The 18,675-nt window shown below is 44.8% G+C and overlaps 1 protein-coding gene across 1 annotated transcript in view; it reads left to right on the top strand.

The window, feature by feature from the left end:
• Positions 1-10,473, top strand: part of ap1s1 (adaptor related protein complex 1 subunit sigma 1) — a 54,433-nt gene extending 43,960 nt beyond the window's left edge. The window contains exon 7 of the mRNA XM_080792813.1: positions 10,435-10,473. Within this exon, the coding sequence (XP_080648939.1) occupies position 10,435 (1 nt within the window). The 3' untranslated portion in view covers positions 10,436-10,473. The remainder of the gene's footprint in view (positions 1-10,434) is intronic.
• The last annotated feature ends 8,202 nt before the right edge of the window (positions 10,474-18,675 follow it).

Below are 18,675 nucleotides of genomic sequence, written 5' to 3'. Positions count from 1 at the left end.
TTAAGACCCATTTTAACCCTCAATGGCTTCCTTTCTGAAAAATAACGTCATTGTAAAAAGATTCACGCGTTTAGATATTCTTTTTACAATGAGATGCGGACGGGACCTGGTGCCACTTGGACCCGGACGTAACGTATAGCACTACAAAATGACGTCGGACTTAAATACTGAATAGGGTCAAGTTGTTAGTGCTTCATCACCTCCTTAATGGATGATAGATACATTACTCATTGTGCCCGCAGTGATGGATGGATGGATCATGGGGGAGGGTGGAAGGCCATATCTGTTATTAAGTGACATTAAGATACTATCTCTAATATACAGTATGATGTATCTTTTCTAAGAAGGATGATGACAAGCTAATTCATTACATTCTTTTGAAGAGAGAAGGAGCACGGCAGTGGAAACAACTGATGTACGAGCTCACAATGCATCACATTGTGACACGCTGTGAGACTGTAGTATGGCATGTCATAATCAGTACCGTCATCGATGGTACTGAGTACTGACTATAATGACTATGGTGCTGAGTTGACAATGGTAGGCCTACTATATGGTGAATGACGAGAACTGGTCAAACATTGGTCAAATAACATAAGAAAGAGGCAGAATTTGTGAAGAGAACTTTGTCTACAGATCTTGTTAAGATCTGCCATTTTCCACAATATTTATCTGAACCGACTCAAACTAAATGTTCAACTCCTAATACAATTCCAAGTGCTTATCAGGCCGGTCCCCAGTTCAAATATGATTATTTTGCATGTCCCAAGTTCAAATAATATGATTATTTTGGGGGTCACAGCCTGAAAGAGCCTGAAAGAGAACACCTGCGCTAAGACAATGTATTACAAGCTAGGTAGACTTTGAGGGTTCAGATGCTGTTTTGACCTCCAGTCTGTAGTCCAAGGCTGTATGCTTTCCAAATAAAGTCTAAGCACAGGTTACGAATGCACACACAGCGTGTGAAAGGTTGGGTCCAGGTATGTGTGAAGAACACGCAGACTTTTGGTGAAGGACAAACCTCTCACTGAGTCAAGTACAGATGGGAATACAGCAGGAGGGAGAGAGATAAATCATTATAATCTGTGCCATGATGCACTCAATGTGTGTGTGTGGTGTGTTTGTGTGTGTACTGCACACGCGGTGTGCGCGAGCGCTGCACATGCACGTTTGGTAATTGCTAATGAGTTTTTAAAGTTTGGCAGGATGGTGTATGGCATGTCATAATCAGTACCATCATCAATGGTACTGACTATAATGACTATGGTGCCGAGTCTGAATATGGTAGGCCTACTATATGGTGAATGACGAGAACTGGATGTTTCTCACCCCGTTGTCGTGATTTGAGACACTGCCTATATGTATATTGTGCAGCCTTTTATGGCAATAACCAACTTGTGTATTTTCCCCATAGGGCTAGCTAGATGGTGCAGAGTGGATGGGATGTATGGGGCGGGTCATCCGGGTGCAGTACTGAGTTCCGACACCTGTTTTGGTCCGACGGTTATTACGACAACCTACCTCTATCCCTAAACTAACCATAACCGCAAGCACATTTTCTAATTTTACCAGGTAAGACCTATTGGGCGCTGAAACAACAGGTCTGGGAATGCCCATATATGGACCTTTTTTCTTCTTTTTTTATGTAAAATGTGTGCTAATTGCGAACGTAGTGATTGCGAACGCAGTGAGCACTTACTATGAGACCTAGCAGATCATGTCTGTGTGTCTGTCTGTGTGTCTGTCCCGCTATCCAAATATGGAGTGTGTTGCATCAGCAATCACTCAGCTCCATATATGGGCACAAAAGGGGCCAGGTCCACTCAGCTCCATATATGGGCACAAAAGGGGCCAGGTCCACTCAGCTCCATATATGGGCACAAAAGGGGCCAGGTCCACATATACAGTAACAGCGGGACAGACACACAGACAGACAGACAGACAGACATGATCTGCAGGGTCTCAGCTGCGTTCGCTTCCCGCGTTTGCGCGTCTTACTGGTTAGTTAGTAAGGCCAGGTGGCGCCTCAGGCCAGTCCAGTTAGGGCCCAGGTAGGGCCAGGCCTTAATTTTCGGGCCTGTTGAGAACTCTAGTTTTTTGCCAGAGTTAGCGCATGACTGAGGTCAAAGGGCGACATCGAAGAGGAAGGACAGGTGGGAAAGGATCAACATGGAATTTCAGAACAGGTCAGCTCCGAGATCTAAGGATTTGATGAGGTCAGATCAACATGGTGTCTGTGAGGTCAGATGTAGAGTTGCTGGCCGGCTCCATATATGCAGATCTAGGTGATGATCCAGTCTTCTCCATGTATGGCTATCCAGGGTTTGATGAGGTCAGTGTCGTGATCTTCATATAATTTTGGAGACGGCCATATATGAGTGCATCCCGAGGTGTGACTGACCGACATGAAACGCAGGTTTTCATAGTAAACTGCGACCTACAGTCGCAATAAAATTATACATTTTTGTGTTTTTCATGCCAATTAACAAACCCGGCGATATTGTCAGGGAGGTGGCTCCGTATCGTTTACGATAGTCACTCATATTTGATGCAGTCTCTTTCTGGCGAGAATGTAACTAATTTTGGCGGCGGTAACGTTATTGTTTTCTCGAGTCGTGACACAAATGGGTCCCGACCCACTGTTTGGGAAACAGTGCTCTAATATAGTAAGTGGTTAACATAAAAACTTTATTGTCCTTTAAATCTTATATGAAATTGAAATTTGCCTTTGGCACACTGGCAGTCAGTTTATATACAACAGTATATAAAATACATAAATGCATTTAAAACACTATATAGTCAAATGCATTCGCATAACGCAGCGACAGTGATCATGCATTAACAATAACATGCACATTGCCTGTTTGTTTCTGTGACCGCTGGCTTAATTGTGCAGCGCTTAGTGCGTTAGAGACTGGATATGACTGGTTGTTGGTATGGACGAGTCAGTGCAGTGCTGTTGCAGCTGCCGACGATGACTCATAGCGGTTAAGCGATGCACTTATAGGGAAGCATCCAAATGACTAGAGTTTGTCTGGGGGGCTCTGCTGCTGTGCTGATGCAGTCAGCTGGCTCCCAGCGCACTCGTAAACACACAGGCCATTTTCAACTGACTCGCACTTCTAAAAGGCACTTTGGTTTGGTTTAATGTGGTCGTTTATATGCACAGTTTTCATCCTTGTGGGATTAATCATCAGTGTTGGAAAGTAGAAAGCAACTTATATTACTTAAAGTAATATACCCTTTTCCAGTGATATTATACGTTTACTATTTTCCAAAAGTAACTACTGGTAGTTAATATTTTCACAAGCCTCTGTGGTGTTTATTTCAAATTGTAGACTGGGTTGTGAATTATCGGATGCAGAAGGGCCTTAAACCATCTGGAACAAACTGGTCAGTGTGACACTTTTGGGGACAAAATATTCTATACAGCGAGGGGAAACAAGTAACAGCTATATTTTGAGGTGCTGCACCAGTGCATCCTTAGTTTGGGGGGTATTTGCTCCATCCCTCTTCTTTTTTTTTTGGTGAATAACTGAAGTTCTTGCCGGTCCCAAATGCCACCCATAGCTCCTCTGTGTTCAGCTCTGACACATGTGTAATGTCCTTTTGCAGCATCTGCTGCAAGGAGTAGCAACCTTGCATCTTTCCCTTCATGTGTGAAATGGGCAATCAGATCTGTTTCTTGTGGGTGAGATGATAGGACATTGGGTCTGCATTTCTATTTCTGCTTTGGGGATAATAGTTGTATTCTGTATAGTGAAATGCCTGTGCCATGACATGAGCCCGTTGACAATGTAGAACTGGGATTGTGGTCTATGTTGTCTACTGCTGCTATTGTGAATAATCATTCTCTTAACATCGCTGGGCACACACTTGCTCTCTGTGATACTGTTAAATTGCATGGTTGCCCATTGCTGTGGTGATCTCCAGCACTCTGATAAAGGCCGACAATGGCCAAAACGTCCGCGTAGGGCTGCGTAGGGCGTAAAATGTGTGCTAATTAGTAGTAAATTTGTAAATTTTCGGGCCTGCCGGGCGTGGCTGCGTTAAAAACTCTTGAGTTTAAATGGACGGGTATCAGTCAAAAGGGAGACATCAAAGAGGAAGCACGGGTGGGGTAGGATCAACATATGGAATGTCAGAACAGGTCAGATCCATATATGGAGATCTATGGTTTGAGGTTTGAGGTGAGATGTAGAGTTGCTGGCCGACTCCATATATGCAGATCTAGGCGATGATCCAGTCTTCCCCATGTGTACCAAGTTTCATTATTTTATGAAAAAGTGAACGATTCACTTACAATTTCGTCTCAATCTACCGCACTATAGTAGGCCTATAAAAGTGAAGCAATCAGAATTGCAGTGCTGCTGAGTTATGATATACTATGAAAGTCGTTGGTGCGTATTATTGCTGTAATTACAGAAAACATCTATCCGTCATGTGGGTTTCATGCATAGCTGGGGGGGGGGGGGGGTGTGTATGAGTGATGAGTTGTTTTGCTGTTAAGACATGCAGCAGGGGGGGCGGGGCCACAGTCCTTATGGCTGTTTAATGTTGTCCTAATCATCAGCCATAATCACCACGGCTGGCTTCATTAGCACAGCAAACATTGTGACATGTATGGATGACGTATGTATGGAGACACTGCAAAAAACTCTATCAAATTGTGAGTTGAGTGCCTCTCCTCTCCTCTCCTCTCCTCTCCTCTCCTCTCCTCTCCTCTCCTCTCCTCTCCTCTCCTCTCCTCTCCTCTCCTCTCCACATCTCCTCTCCTTTCCTCTCCACATCTCATCTCCTTTCCTCTCCTCATCTCATCTCCTTTCCTCTCCTCATCTCTCCTCTCCTCTCTGCTCTCCCATCGCCCATGACTCCCCCTCTCCTCTCCTCATCTCCTCCCCTCTCTCATCGTTCATACACCCCACCCCCGCCCTATGTCCTCTCCCCCCCGCCGTTATGATGGTGGAACTCCGCTGGCATCTCATCCCACCCACACACTCCTGTGTGTGTGTGTGTGTGTGTGTGTGTGTGTGCTTTGTATCCGGGCCTATCTCTCCATTACTAATAGATAGCGGCATCTGCTTCGCTAGGCGTGAGGGGGCTGCAACGTCAGTTGCCTGGTAGGAAAGCACACTGAGAGAGAGGGGGAGGGAGGGCTCATTGATCATCACACGACGCCATTGGTGGTGGGAATACTCTGATCTTTTACGTAAAAGTAGTAAAGACCACAACATATTATACTTACTCTACCACGCCTGTATTCAAACTTTTTCTTGAGGAACAGCACAAAAGTATCGTAGTAAAGTATAGTAGTAAATCTGTCAAAATGACAGTAACCTACATTACAGTAAAGAGTAAGAAAAGTCAGACCAGTCTGAAGTCAGTGGTACTGTACTGTACTGTACTGTACTGTACTGTACTGTACTGTACTGTACTGTACTGTACTGTACTGTACTGTACTGTACAAGCTCTCCTCCCTGGTGTGTGTGTGTGTGTGTGTGTGTGTGTGTGTGTGTGTGTGTGTGTGTGTGTGTGTGTGTGTGTGTGTGTGTGTGTGTGTGTGTGTGTGTGTGTGTGTGTGTGTGTGTGTGTGTGTGTGTGTGTGTGTGTGTGTGTGTGTGTGTGTGTGTGTGTGTGTGTGTGTGTGTGAGGATGGACAAATCCTCTGCATGTCCGGAAGAAAGCCATAAAGTGAAAACATGTTGCCTTGTTTTTAAACTTTGTTCAAAGATGAACTAGGCCTTTTTTAACTTAATTTTGACCCTGAAGACCCCCCCCCCCTTCCTACACCGTTGACTTTACAAACACTGCAGCCCTCCTTTTTTGCTTCAATAAAGTAAATATACTTTACTTTACTCCACTGGAGAAGAGGCAGAGAGAGCGAGCGAGGGCACATTGATCATTGTGCGACGCCCCCGACACAGAACAAGCAAAGCCCGCATCATTTACTGCAAGTCAAAGGAGGGCAGAGGAGCAATCTGTCATGAAGACACCTTCACTCCCTGCACCCAACGGATGACGACTGCACTCTATATATATGCCAGTGGCTCTCAACCTGTGGGTCGGTGCCCAGTGTTTATTTTGTCGACTAAAACTATGACGAGAAATGTTGATCGACAAAATCTTTAAATAAAAACTTAAAGCTGTGATGACTAAAACCAAGACTAAATAGAGTAATTGACAATTTCGGCAACAAGTAAAAACTGGATTGAAATGTATAGGGTGTTAAAAATTAGCACTGCTATGAACACTTTAAGCAATGCATCTGGTTCGTCCAATGTGATTGTGATGTCCATTTCAAATTAACATAACAACATAAGTAACACAAATACATTGTTAAACACCATGATTTGAGCGACAATAACAAGCCAAATAAAATGTCATAATGGTGACAGCCCTACCACTGCACTCTGTCATAACGCATAACGCTACCCTCGCTCCCTCCAGTGAGAGGGTGTTGACTGCATGCACTCTCTGTGTCTGCCTCATCCGTCTTAACCCAGTCCATCTGGGAAAGAATCTGTGTTCATTTTAGATTTTTAGCTATATTCTAACCACTTTAACCATTTATTTATACGTTCTTTATGTTATATTTTGTGATGCGCTATGAGCTTGTAGATCTGCTATTTTTGGTGCAAATCTTTGAATATATATTTTTTGAAAGTGAACATTTTTCACTCAAACTTTGCTTCTGGTCACTGGAATAAGCTTTTTATTTAACTCTGAGCAGAGGTGCAAAGTAACTAAGCAGTAAGTACATTTACTCGAGTGCTGTACTTGAGTACAAATTGTACTTGAGTACAGTACTTGATGTTGCATTGAGGTATTTTTATTTCACTGGAATTCAATACTTTTACTTCTAATCTACTGATGCACAAACTTGGACACCTCACCACTAGTGTTGTTTCCTGGTAGTCACTGGCTGTTTTGGGTCGACCTGTACTGTACTGACCATGGCTGATCAGACCCCGGCCTGTGTCCAAGTGGCAGCCACCACTGTCTCTTGGGATGATGGCAGCACCCGTTGCTATATCATCCTGCCTCCGGGCCTGGCTCCCCCTTTGTCTGACCAGACGTGAGCATGCTTCTGCGCTCATTCTGCCTTGATGGATTCTTAAGCCCTCCTTGCATGTTTTACCGCATCCGCTTTTAGGGTTCTTCATCAAGGAAGAAGTGATTTGGGCTGCCAGCCCTCTCCACCCCGGGTCGCAGTCTCTCCGGGCCATCCTCTCTCCAAAATGTCAATGTAGATTTTGATTGTTATTATAACAAAACCTACATTAACCACTTCAGCCATATATTATGTGAAAATATCCGGTTACACGCAAGTACTTCTTCCAAGCACTGACTGACTGTGTGCAGTCGGCAGTCAGATATGTCGGGTGTGTGTGTGTGTGTGTGTGTGTGTGTGTGTGTGTGTGTGTGTGTGTGTGTGTGTGTGTGGAGGGGGGGGGGGGGGGGGGGTTGTCAAGTCTAAAATGGGAAACCTGCTCTGTGGAGCGTGATGGAAGCTGAATGAGGGAGAGAGAAGCATGAGGGACAAGTGACAGAGACAGAGAAAAGACTGATTCATATATGGCATTGTCAGTGGTGGTCATCATTTGGCGTTGCCTGAATTGTTTTTTATTCTTTATTTTATTCACGTTCTGTGTGGATGTACGCACTGTTTTGACAACTTCTCTAGACACAATATGCCCACCCTCGCACCCTCACATGACCCAGGCACTGGAAATCTACTGGAAATGTATTTGGTGACATAATTCATATACTGTGTCTGATAACGTTGTTGCTTTTTTCCGAAAAATATGTATACCCTTAACAACCTTAGGTACTAAAAACCTTAAAAGATAGAAATGACAAACAATGACTTATATTATAGAGCACCGGAGGGTTCCACAGGTTCGTGAACTTTTTTATTTGCATTGTAATCCCCAGGGGGATTTTAGATCACAGAACTGTGTTTGAAAAATAAACAAATCGCCCAGGCCGTTTTATTCATATGGATATGAAGAATCTATATGGGTTAATAATAATAATAATAAAATAAAGTTTACACATAACGAGAGAAATAAGGCAAGACACTAATGAGCATTCAATCGTAGTCCATAATAGGCTATCACAGTTGTTACACACCACTCCCCTGGCTCCCAGTATTATCAAACATGGCTCCCCCACACATCCGGCGAGCAGCAGTCTCTCAAAGGATGCTTCAAAAGGTCAAAGACTCTCCCCATCTACCAATCCATGCAAACATATTCAACCCACCCACTGCTCGACTTCCATCTATCTAGACGACCAATTTGGAAGAACCCCCCCACCAGCTGACTTCACCATCCAATCAGCTTGGAAAAGGGAATGGGAGTCCAAAGAGGTCCCAAACAGACACCTGGTGTCAGACCCAACCAACAGGTCCCTGGCACCACCCTCCCAAGGAGACAGTGGTCTACGCTCAATATGTTCAAGACTGGACATGGCCCCTGCTTGGCCAGCCTCCACAAATGGGGCAGCGGTAGCCCAAGCCCACTGTGTGCGTGTGGTGAGGAACAAACTATGGAGCACATCATAGAAGTTTGTCCTCTCCAAAGACTGGAAGGAGGATTAATCACCCTCCATACAGCAGACCAGGAGGCAGTACTGCTTGGCTTAAGGACTTTGCATTCGCTAAATAAATTAAAAAAGTTGTTATCACACTCAGAGGATGGTTTCACACTGTTTTGGCTTCTTGCGGCATCAGAACTGCGTCAGGGCGGAGGTTGTCTGAACCCGCAGTTCTAAACAAGGTGCGCTTCCCAGAAGATTGTGGTTAAACAGTTCAAATATTATTATTTTGGGGGTCACGCCCTGAAAAGGTTGAGAACCACTGGTCTAATGCATATCAAACTGCAGGGGTTCCGGTTGAGAAGCGATGCGATTAAGAATGTCCTCCCAGGCAGACAGCTCTGCAGGGACAAAGCCACGGGACATACCATATGCTGCACTCACACTGGCAGATGCAAAAGATACAAAGCTATACACAGCATATTTGAAGCTTCGTATTTTTTCATCAACACGCATTATTGGGATTCAACATTTGAAATTGATCACCCTGATGGCAAGCACTACTTCTGCGTTCTTCACATTCTTGTTAACTCTGAGCACACCCAAACAAATTCCAAGGAACCGTAAACCGTAAAACCTTGTTTACAGGACGTGCCCTTGCTCTAATTAAATACACACTGATGGGCCTGCAGGGGGTGTTGGATTAGAGATGATGATTATATTTTTTTATTTTTATCCCACGATTTTGGGGGGGGTTCTTTTCACCTGACAGGGGGAAGTTTCTCCGGCCGGATGTAGCGCGTGGAAGGAACACGTTATTCCGACCCAGAGGGAGGTAGTTTAGAGATCAGGATTACTGCATGTTTTTCGTGAGGGTACCTACCCTATAGGGGACACGGGGTGAACAAGCAAACTCCACACAGAAAGGCCCTTTCGCCAACCCCACCTCGGGTATATGGTGTAGGGCACTGATGACGCGGAGGAGAGAGCACGCCCACAGCGTCCCCAGCGCGAATCGAACCCAGGACCTTCTGTGAGGCGACAGCACTATACCGACCGTGCCACTAAAAGGAATAAATTGTATCCTAAATTCAATTGTATTTGGAGCATATACAGTAGCATAGCAGACTGTGCCGGTTGAGTTCTTTATTCTCTGTAAAATAATTGGCCTCTGGGAGTGAATAAAGATGATACAACTCTTTCCATCTCCACAGCCTCTGGAAGGAGGGCGAGGCAGAGGGAGAGAGGCAGAGAGGGAGGGGGTTGGGGGGGGGGGGTTGCCTGAACTTTATTTAGCGTAGGAGGGAGAGAGGCAGAGAGAGAGGGAGGGGGTTGGGGGGAGTGGGGGGGGTATGCCTGAACATCATATAGCGTAGGAGGGAGAGAGGGAGAGGAAAGCCCTTTACTTCCGCTGCCGATGTAGTTGAGTCAGCTTTGTAGGATTAAGTCCCGCAGAGTGGGATGTATGCAGAGAGGGAGAGAGAGAGAGGCTGTTTCCTGCACAACGAAGCATACATTTTAGGCACAATAATGATGAATCATGAGCTGTACACCATAATCATCAAGATTAAAACAAAAAATGGCTTTAAATACTTCACTTTATGCACAATGAATTTAGGATATATGAAAGTTTCACTTTTTGAATTATATTACGGAATAAAATTTACAAAATATTCTAATGCATTGAGATTGACCTGTAGAAGTTGTTAATGTGTCTTGTAATAATAATCAAAATCTGCAAAGTAAATGTATAGTGGATACAATATTGCCTCTGAGATGCAGTAGAGTAGAAGTATTGGAAATTGGAAATACTCAAGTAAAGTACAAATGCAACAAAATTGTACAGTGCTTAAGTAAATGTACTCGGTTACTTTCAACCACTGATTAATATTGCAGGAGCTGGATGGAGGATCCATTGATGGTCCCCAATGCAGGGAACTGTAGCTACGCGGCTGCATGCGGCTTCCCCCTGCAGCGCTTCAGAGAGACTGACGGAACGGAGGGAGAAGATGAACAAGGAGAAGGGACGGACGACGGAGACATGGCTGTGGAGGAGGAGGAGGAGGAGGAGGAGGAGGACTGAGGAGCAGTGGTGTAAGCAGTGTTTCTTTCCCAAACTTTTTCATGTCAAGAACCCCCAAATTTACATTAATTAGCCCGCGGACCCCCAAAGATATTGCCAGTGCCAGTGATTTTTACGGCTCTAGCAGTGATTCTCAACCCGTTAATTTTCAAGGCCCCAGTTTGACATGCATTAGTCTATACAGACCCCCATTTAATGGCATTTCTATCTCTGGGACCCCCAATTTATATTGTAAAATAAATGTCAATTTAACTTTGAGAGTGTACAAATTGAACCAAATGGACCCATTAGGGTCCATTTGTTCGACGTTGTGTATGCGCATGTTGGGGGAGGTGAGGTGAGGTGAGGTGAGGTGAGAGGAAAAGTTGCTACCTTTGACCATTATCTTCATATTGTATAGTTGGTTCATTATACGACATTTCTGTCTACTTGCTTTGTCTCTCGGAGGAGGGCTGTGAGCAGTTCAGAAACCATTCAGCGGTTGTATGTTGCACAACTGTGTTGTGTGCCATGGTCGTCGTTCGCTGAAAGTGTCAGACGTACAAGCATAACGTGTCACAGCCTGCCATGACATCTTGTATATGGTTATGTGCGGCACGGGCACACGACACCGTCGTATACGACGCAGCATAAATGAAGCAAAGCATAGATGTCTTTATTCAACGTTGTGGTCTGGCTTTAAAAGGAGAGACCCAAAACAGTGGAGAACAGGACAAAGCAAACGAGATTGGAGGGGGGAGAGAGAGAGAGAGAGAGAGGGAGAGAGGGAGGGGGAGGGGGGAGTGTTAGAGAGAGAGGAGGGGTATAGGCTCCTGGGGGTTGTGTATGACTCACCGCTGCAGCTTTGTGCGTCACAGGCGCTGGTGGAGGACACACACACACACACACACACACACACACACACACACACACACACACACACACACACAGGGCTGTGCAGGAGGAGATAGTCAAGAGGGCTGTATGCAGTTAATTACAGCTTGACAATTCACATACTGTCTCATTCATTCTCTCATTCCGTATGTCGTCCTCTCTCATTGTCTCTTGTCTGTCTGTCATAGTCTATCGCTCTCTCTCACAGACAGAATGTGAGACAGTGAGACTCACAGTCTCACATTTTGTCTTTGTCCTCTCTCACTGTCTCACTTTCTCTCTCTCTCTGTCTCATCTCACTGTCAGACACACACAAAAGATGCATTTTTTTAAATTGGTAATCACCATTCTCATTCTCAATCACCAATCATCATTCTCTCTCCCTCTTTCTGTCTCACTGTCTCTGTCTCTTTTATGTCTGTTGCTCTCTTTACTTTTCTCTCCCACTGTCTCTGTCTGTCTGTCTGTCTGTCTCTCTCTCTGTGTGTGGCAGTGTCTCTCTGCCATAGTCCCAGTCATCAGATCAAGCAGCAGCAGGTGTGGGTTTAGTTGGGATGAAAACACAGAGACAATGAATGAATGAATGGGGAGCAGAGTCCCGCACTCCACAGTTACCCCAGAGAACTCACCGCAAGGGTGCATGCCTAGTTGCCTACACACGCACGTGAGCACATGGTGTGTCTTGCATTGGTTTCCTTCTCCTTCTATTTATACTGCAAGTATTATTGCAGTATTGTCTTAGTTTTACTTAAAATATAAATGTGATTACCTTTTCCACCACTGGTTGCATGCATGTCTTGCATGCATGCATATCTTGCATGCATGCTTCCTTTTCTTTATTTTTTTCCCTGGGTTGTAATTTTGCTGGATTACCTCAACAAGGTGTGTGTGTGTGTGTGTGTGTGTGTGTGTGTGTGTGTGTGTGTGTGTGTGTGTGTGTGTGTGTGTGTGTGTGTGCGTGCGTGAAACTCATCACACAATGTGTGAGTCATCATGTTTGGGTGGCTGATAAAGTCAACGATGCCCTTGTATGAGTGTGTGTACAGTACGTGCGTGGGTGGGTTTAAAATACAAAGTGACTCTGTATACTCTCTCTGGCAGGCACGTCGTGCACACACATCAAAGGGAGCTTGAGCCCCTGCTGTTTTTACCGCCTGTAAAAAAAAGAACTGCCCTCACCCAGACCATGAATGCAGCATTTACTATGGTGAAAGAAATACAAATGCCCCCTCTCCATGCCATACCTGAAGACAGCATTCAGGAGAATTGCCTTTTTCCGAACCCTCCTTCCTAACCCTTTGCGTAGAATTCCATGTCGTATGCTGCATTTCCAGTAGCTAAAGAGTGCATGTCCAACAAAATAGCTGATCTACAGGTTCTCAATGCATTTGTTTTGTTGCAATTTTTGGCCAAAAGTGTACCTTGAATTTCAGCCCCTGAAGAAGGCATCTTGTTTGCCTGAAACGTCGGTTCGATAAAAGTTTCTTGCATCGTGACTACGAGCTGTGCGGCCTCTTTTCCTTTTTTCAAGCCCCTGGCTCTCTAACATTCTCTGCACTTCCTGTGGAGGAAAAAGTATACTTACATTCTTTATACCAGTCATGGTTCCCAAACCTTTTCATGTCATGGACCTCCAAATTGACACCAATTAGCCCGCGGACCCCCATTCGAAAAGATATGTGATTCTCAACCCGTTTAATTTCAAGGACTCCCCAGTTTGACATGCATATTAATCTACAGACCCCCATTTAATGGCATTTCTATCTCTGAGACCTCAATTTATATTGTAAAATCATTATGAATTTACCTCTGATTTGTACACTCAGAGTTACAGACCCATAAGGGTCCATTTGGTTCCTAACTCATTACCTGGGGACCCCCTGGAACTCCTTGAAGGACCCCTGGGGGTCCCCAGACCCCACTTTGGGAACCACTGCTTTATACGTATTTATATGTAGGGCTGATCAAAATCTGGAGTAAAAGTGTAATATTTAGTACAAAGTACTAATGCCTAAAAATTACTTACAGTACTTGAGTAAATGTACTTTCCACCACTGCCATGATCTCTGGAGTCCTCAGTGTCAGGGGCCCATTATCCAACAGAGGCCCCTCAGGACACATCAATTCATCGGCTGCTGCCAAAAATGTCATCAAATGTCAGCAGGGCCATGCACTGCTCCTAACTATAGATTACGCTCTTACCCATAATACAGTAGGCTATACAATTGATCAATGATAATGATACCGAGTCGACACAAAAATAATTCTTTTTTTTTAAACATGCGCTTGCACTCAGGAAACAAAACCATTTGGACATGCATGGGGTCTAACTGTAGGCCTATATCAATAGGTCTATCTATCTCAAATATGACATTACAGGTCATTAAAGGTCAACCCCTCTGGGGTCCCCAAATTATTTGACTTTTCATTTCGAGACCCAAAAGACTATAGTGAAAATTGCAGATCTACAAGCGCATGCAGAAACGTTGTGAGCTTGTCGATCGCCTATTTTCATTACTTCTTAATTATCTTTGTTTTGTGTTTGTTTGTTTTAAAATTTATAATATATATATATATAATATAATATATATATTTAATTTAAATGTATTCAAAAACATATATTCTTTTTAATGTAGGAAAAGAAAATGGCCCATAAGAATTATTGTTCCACGACCCACAAATGGGTCCCGACCGACTGTTTGGGAAACTGTGATGTAGGAGAACTATTATTATATTGGTAAAGTGTAAAGTGAATACATATACTGTATATACATGACATCTTGGAATTAATTAGTTGGTCCTTGAGCGCATTTGACAAGATTCTTTCAGAAAGGCATGCCGGAGTTGGCGAGACGGAATGCCCAGCCGGGACATTTGCTGCTGGGTATGTTAGAGATCCCTTTTATGAAAAATGGGGAATTGTATGCCTAGGAATACTCAGCGTGGAAGATGTAGAAGATATCTATATAATTGGATTTATGGTGGCAACTTAAGCCTCGTCATATTGGGCCTGGGACTGATCTACCGGAAGATTTCGAAAGGACCAGATGAGGGTGCTCCAAAGCTGGCCTCCGTGGTGAACGACCTGTGCAGAGTGGTGGGATCTCAGACTGCGGCACTAGTGGAGCTTAATCGGAAGCTGGACACTCAGTCCGCTAAAAAATCCTGATTAACCGGCCATTAAACCGGCCTCCCTTACAGATGAAAAAGACAGTGGCGAGAAATCACGCGCACCCGCTGCCCCCCCGCCCCCACCATACAGCCAACTGAGGGTGCTTTTCGACTGAGAACCAAGGCCGCAGTCTCCACAGCTAGCTGTGTTTACCTCCCACTATCTGGACTTTGAGACAACGCGACCCTGAGACCCAGATTCGGGAGGGCCGTTCAGGATACGCAGACATAAACAATTAACTAACGAGACATTTCAAACACATTTCGCACCACATGCCGCCTTCACCCTATCCACCCCCCAACCCCCACCTGCGCTGTTCCGGTTGTGCTACACTTTTTCCTACGCGCACGCAGCCCCTCCATCCAGAAGGGTGGCGTGCGTGTAGTGGTTTTTTTTGTTGCCCAGACCTACAACCCGCCCGCCCCCCACCCAAGTGATTCTGTGCCTGCACGATACAATGACAATTGTAATGTGATGTGATGTATGCCTCCCTCTGTCAACACCCCCACCCGAACCCTGCCTCCCTCCCCGCATCCTCCCATATCTTTCTTTTTTTTCTGCAAGGAAGAAACTAGTGGCGGCGCACTCACGTGCAGCGGCTCAGTGCACTCTTTGTACACCCTTCATTTCATTGTCTAAGTATTTGTATACTCTGTGCAGTGACAATAAATTGAATCTAATCTAATCTTACGTCATCACTTAGTGCCCTAAACAAACATTAAAGTCCATAGACCTGACTGGCAAATGATTTACATCACAAGTGCTCTAAACAACCCATAGACTTGGCTGCCATATGATGTAATCTAGTTCAAAGGCCACGTATTGGAGAGGGGCCTCAAAAACATTGGTGCACAATGACATACCATTCCTCAATCCTCATCCACCCCAATTCCCAGCTTTAGCAGACGCAAATAGCCGACATCAAAGTGTCACACAAAGCACACAAAGTAGCACATTGGGCATTGAGGCACTCAGGTGCACTCAAATGCAATTTACTCTTCAGTTGAGAGTTGATAATAGCAGTAACTGATGGGAGGTACGTTGACCTAACCTGGCTGGCAGCGAGCAGGGCACGACCACATCGGCACAGGCACATTTGTCTGGTTTCCAGGCTATGTCGACCGTGTGTGTGTGTGTGTGTGTGTGTGTGTGTGTGTGTGTGTGTGTGTGTGTGTGTGCATTAGCTTATCGATCTGATATTTTCAGCAAAAGCATAATACGGATGCTGGGGTTTAAGTGGTTTTTAAGCCGGGCCTGCTACCCATTGTGAAGTTGTAGGTCTGCTCTTCTTGCTAGTTTTGAAATAGGGTTTAGTTGCATACCGGTAACTCTCTCTCTCTCTCTCTCTCTCTCTCTCTCTCTCTCTCTCTGTGTCGCTCTGTGACGAGTCTTAATGTAACAGCACCATAATTGCAGCCTCCTTCCCAGCACCCCATTGTCTAATGGGTTTCATCATGGAGACATTTCCCATAATTATCATCTCATGCTGCTGCCACTGTTGTGGATATGTGTGTTTGTTTCCATGTGCGTGCACTGCACACGCGTAGCATCAGTTCCTCTATGTGACTGTGCGTGCGTGTGTGCGTGTGAAAACACCATATTATAGACGGTATAAGAAACTATTAGAACAGTGACCCCCTACAAATATGGACATTTCACAGCATCACAACACATTTCACATGTGTGGCACCCACTATGGGCATAAGTGAAAGCACAAGAGGTGCACTCTATAAAGGCTGCTTAGTTTATTTCTTTTAAAAAAAACAGAGGGGAGCTATAGCCCCTCCTATATGCTTTGTGTGTCTCTCAGATGGACCTTATGGGTCTATTTGGGTCCATCTGTACACTCTCAAAGTTAGAGAGTGTCCACTTAGTGGTCCCCAGACCCAACATTGAGAAACGGTGATCTGTCTATCTATGCTACCACCACTTCCGTGACATCATGAACATGCTCTGTCCAATCAACGTGCAGCTGTGATGCACTAACTTAGGAGAGTTTTGGGATATGAATAAATGTGTCAGTGCCATTCTTATGCCACACTAGAAGATGGAAGAGAAGACTACCAGCCTCCAATTAACAGACAAGTGGAAAACACAGTTTTGTGTACTCGCACTGGACGCGAACACAGCAAATGTAAACCTTTCTCTCTCTGAGAACTACAGAAAGGTGGCACACGCAAGAGAGAATCAGTTGCATCCTGCTCACCCGGACAGATTTGACATTTGGCACCAGGTTCTGTGCACAGAGGGTCTGACCGGGAGTGGTTACTGGGAGGTGGAGTGGAGTGGAGGGGTATCTATAGCAGTGACATACAGAGGAATCAACAGGATGGGACAGTGTGATGATAGTCTGTTTGGATACTATGGCATGTCCTGGTGTCTGGATTGTTTTGAAGTCCACCAGGGCAACTGGTACTTTGTCCGGCACAATCGGAAGACGACCATCCTCCCCATCCGTCCCTCTGGCTCCAACAGAGTAGGAGTGTATTTGGACTGTCCTGCCGGCACTCTATCTTTCTACAGAGTCTCCTCTGGCGCTCAGACACACCTGTACACCTTCCAGTCCACATTCACCGAACCGCTCTACCCTGGGTTCTGGTGCTGGTATGACTCCTCAGTGTATCTGTGTCGGATAGAGGAGGTGCAGTAGCATCCCATGGTCCAGAGGAACCTACAATACCGCTCACACAATAGTGCACTTAGCAGTGGCACGTCCTGTACTGGGCCACATGGGAAGGATACATCCTTTTGAGGGGCGTTAGCCCCTCCTATGCCCAGCTTTCCGGGTCAGTGTGAACACAAACATTGGCTGATGATTGGCTGATCACACCATAGCGATGATTTGATTGGCTGAGCAAAGTAAATATTGAAGATGAAAAGTGAAGATGACAAAAGTCATTGGCCAGAATGACATTTGTGATGATTTGATTGGCTAAACACGGAATGTGATGTATGATGATAAGAGCGGGCTCTTTGTTTGTTTATCTATCCAGGGCTTACCTGCGTACCACTGGACCCCAATCAGTGACAAACTTTGCCGGCAGTCCAAGGTAATAGCTCCATTCTCTTTTTTCAACATTTTATATTTTTTGAAATATTCAGATTTAATTTCATACGTCAATTTCAACCGGGCTGAGACCGTGCCCAATATAGCCAAACCACCGAATTACAACATCGTTACCATGCATTATAAGCACCCCCCCCACGACACACACACACACACACACACACACACAGTCTTCATGTTGTTAATACATCACAAGTGTCGTATGTCCATGGTGAACACTGGCAGCCTGAACATTTAGTAAAGTGTGTAGTGTGGCTGGTCAACAGCTCACAACACAATTAACTTGCCAGGCCAGCTGTGTTAAATCCAATCCAATTTAATAAATCCACAGGGAATATTTCATGGCTTCACTCTTTCAAAGGTACCAGAAGATGTTCTCAGCTGCAGAATTTAGAAAAATATCTAAGGATTAGTTGGTTTGACCACAAAGTAATTATTGTCTGCCAGGAATGATATTGCTATAAGTAATTGTAGCCATACATTTTAAATCACCACCACATATACATACACAAAGGTTTGGTGAATTAAAGGTGGCAAATTAATCAATGCATGCTCTAGTGTCTAGTCTTTATCCATCCTCACCCCCTGCACGAATAAACACCTCACCACCTCCACGTTGCCCTTGAAAACTTTTCATGATCAATGGACTCCATTTACCTCCATCCAGAGAACTGTCCAGTTGGCAGTTACTGTTGTGGAGGCCTCAGGTACCTAAATGTGACACAACAGGGACCCCTGGTGGCAAAATGCTAAACATACAGAAACCCTTACAGGCTTATTGAGTTAGTTAAAACCACTGGTTTCCACTGAATAAAATAATCATGGGGAGCCTACGGTTGTGATTTCTTGCCATTTGTCATTTTCAAGTAGTTTATTGGTACCATATCCTTTATTGTTGCTGAACAATCAAGCACTGGCATTAACGCAATGCAACAAAACCAT

Source organism: Protomyctophum bolini, assembly GCF_963924005.1.
Source record: "Protomyctophum bolini genome assembly, chromosome: 20".
NCBI lineage: Eukaryota > Metazoa > Chordata > Actinopteri > Myctophiformes > Myctophidae > Protomyctophum > Protomyctophum bolini.
This window is presented reverse-complemented; position numbering and strand designations above follow the sequence as displayed.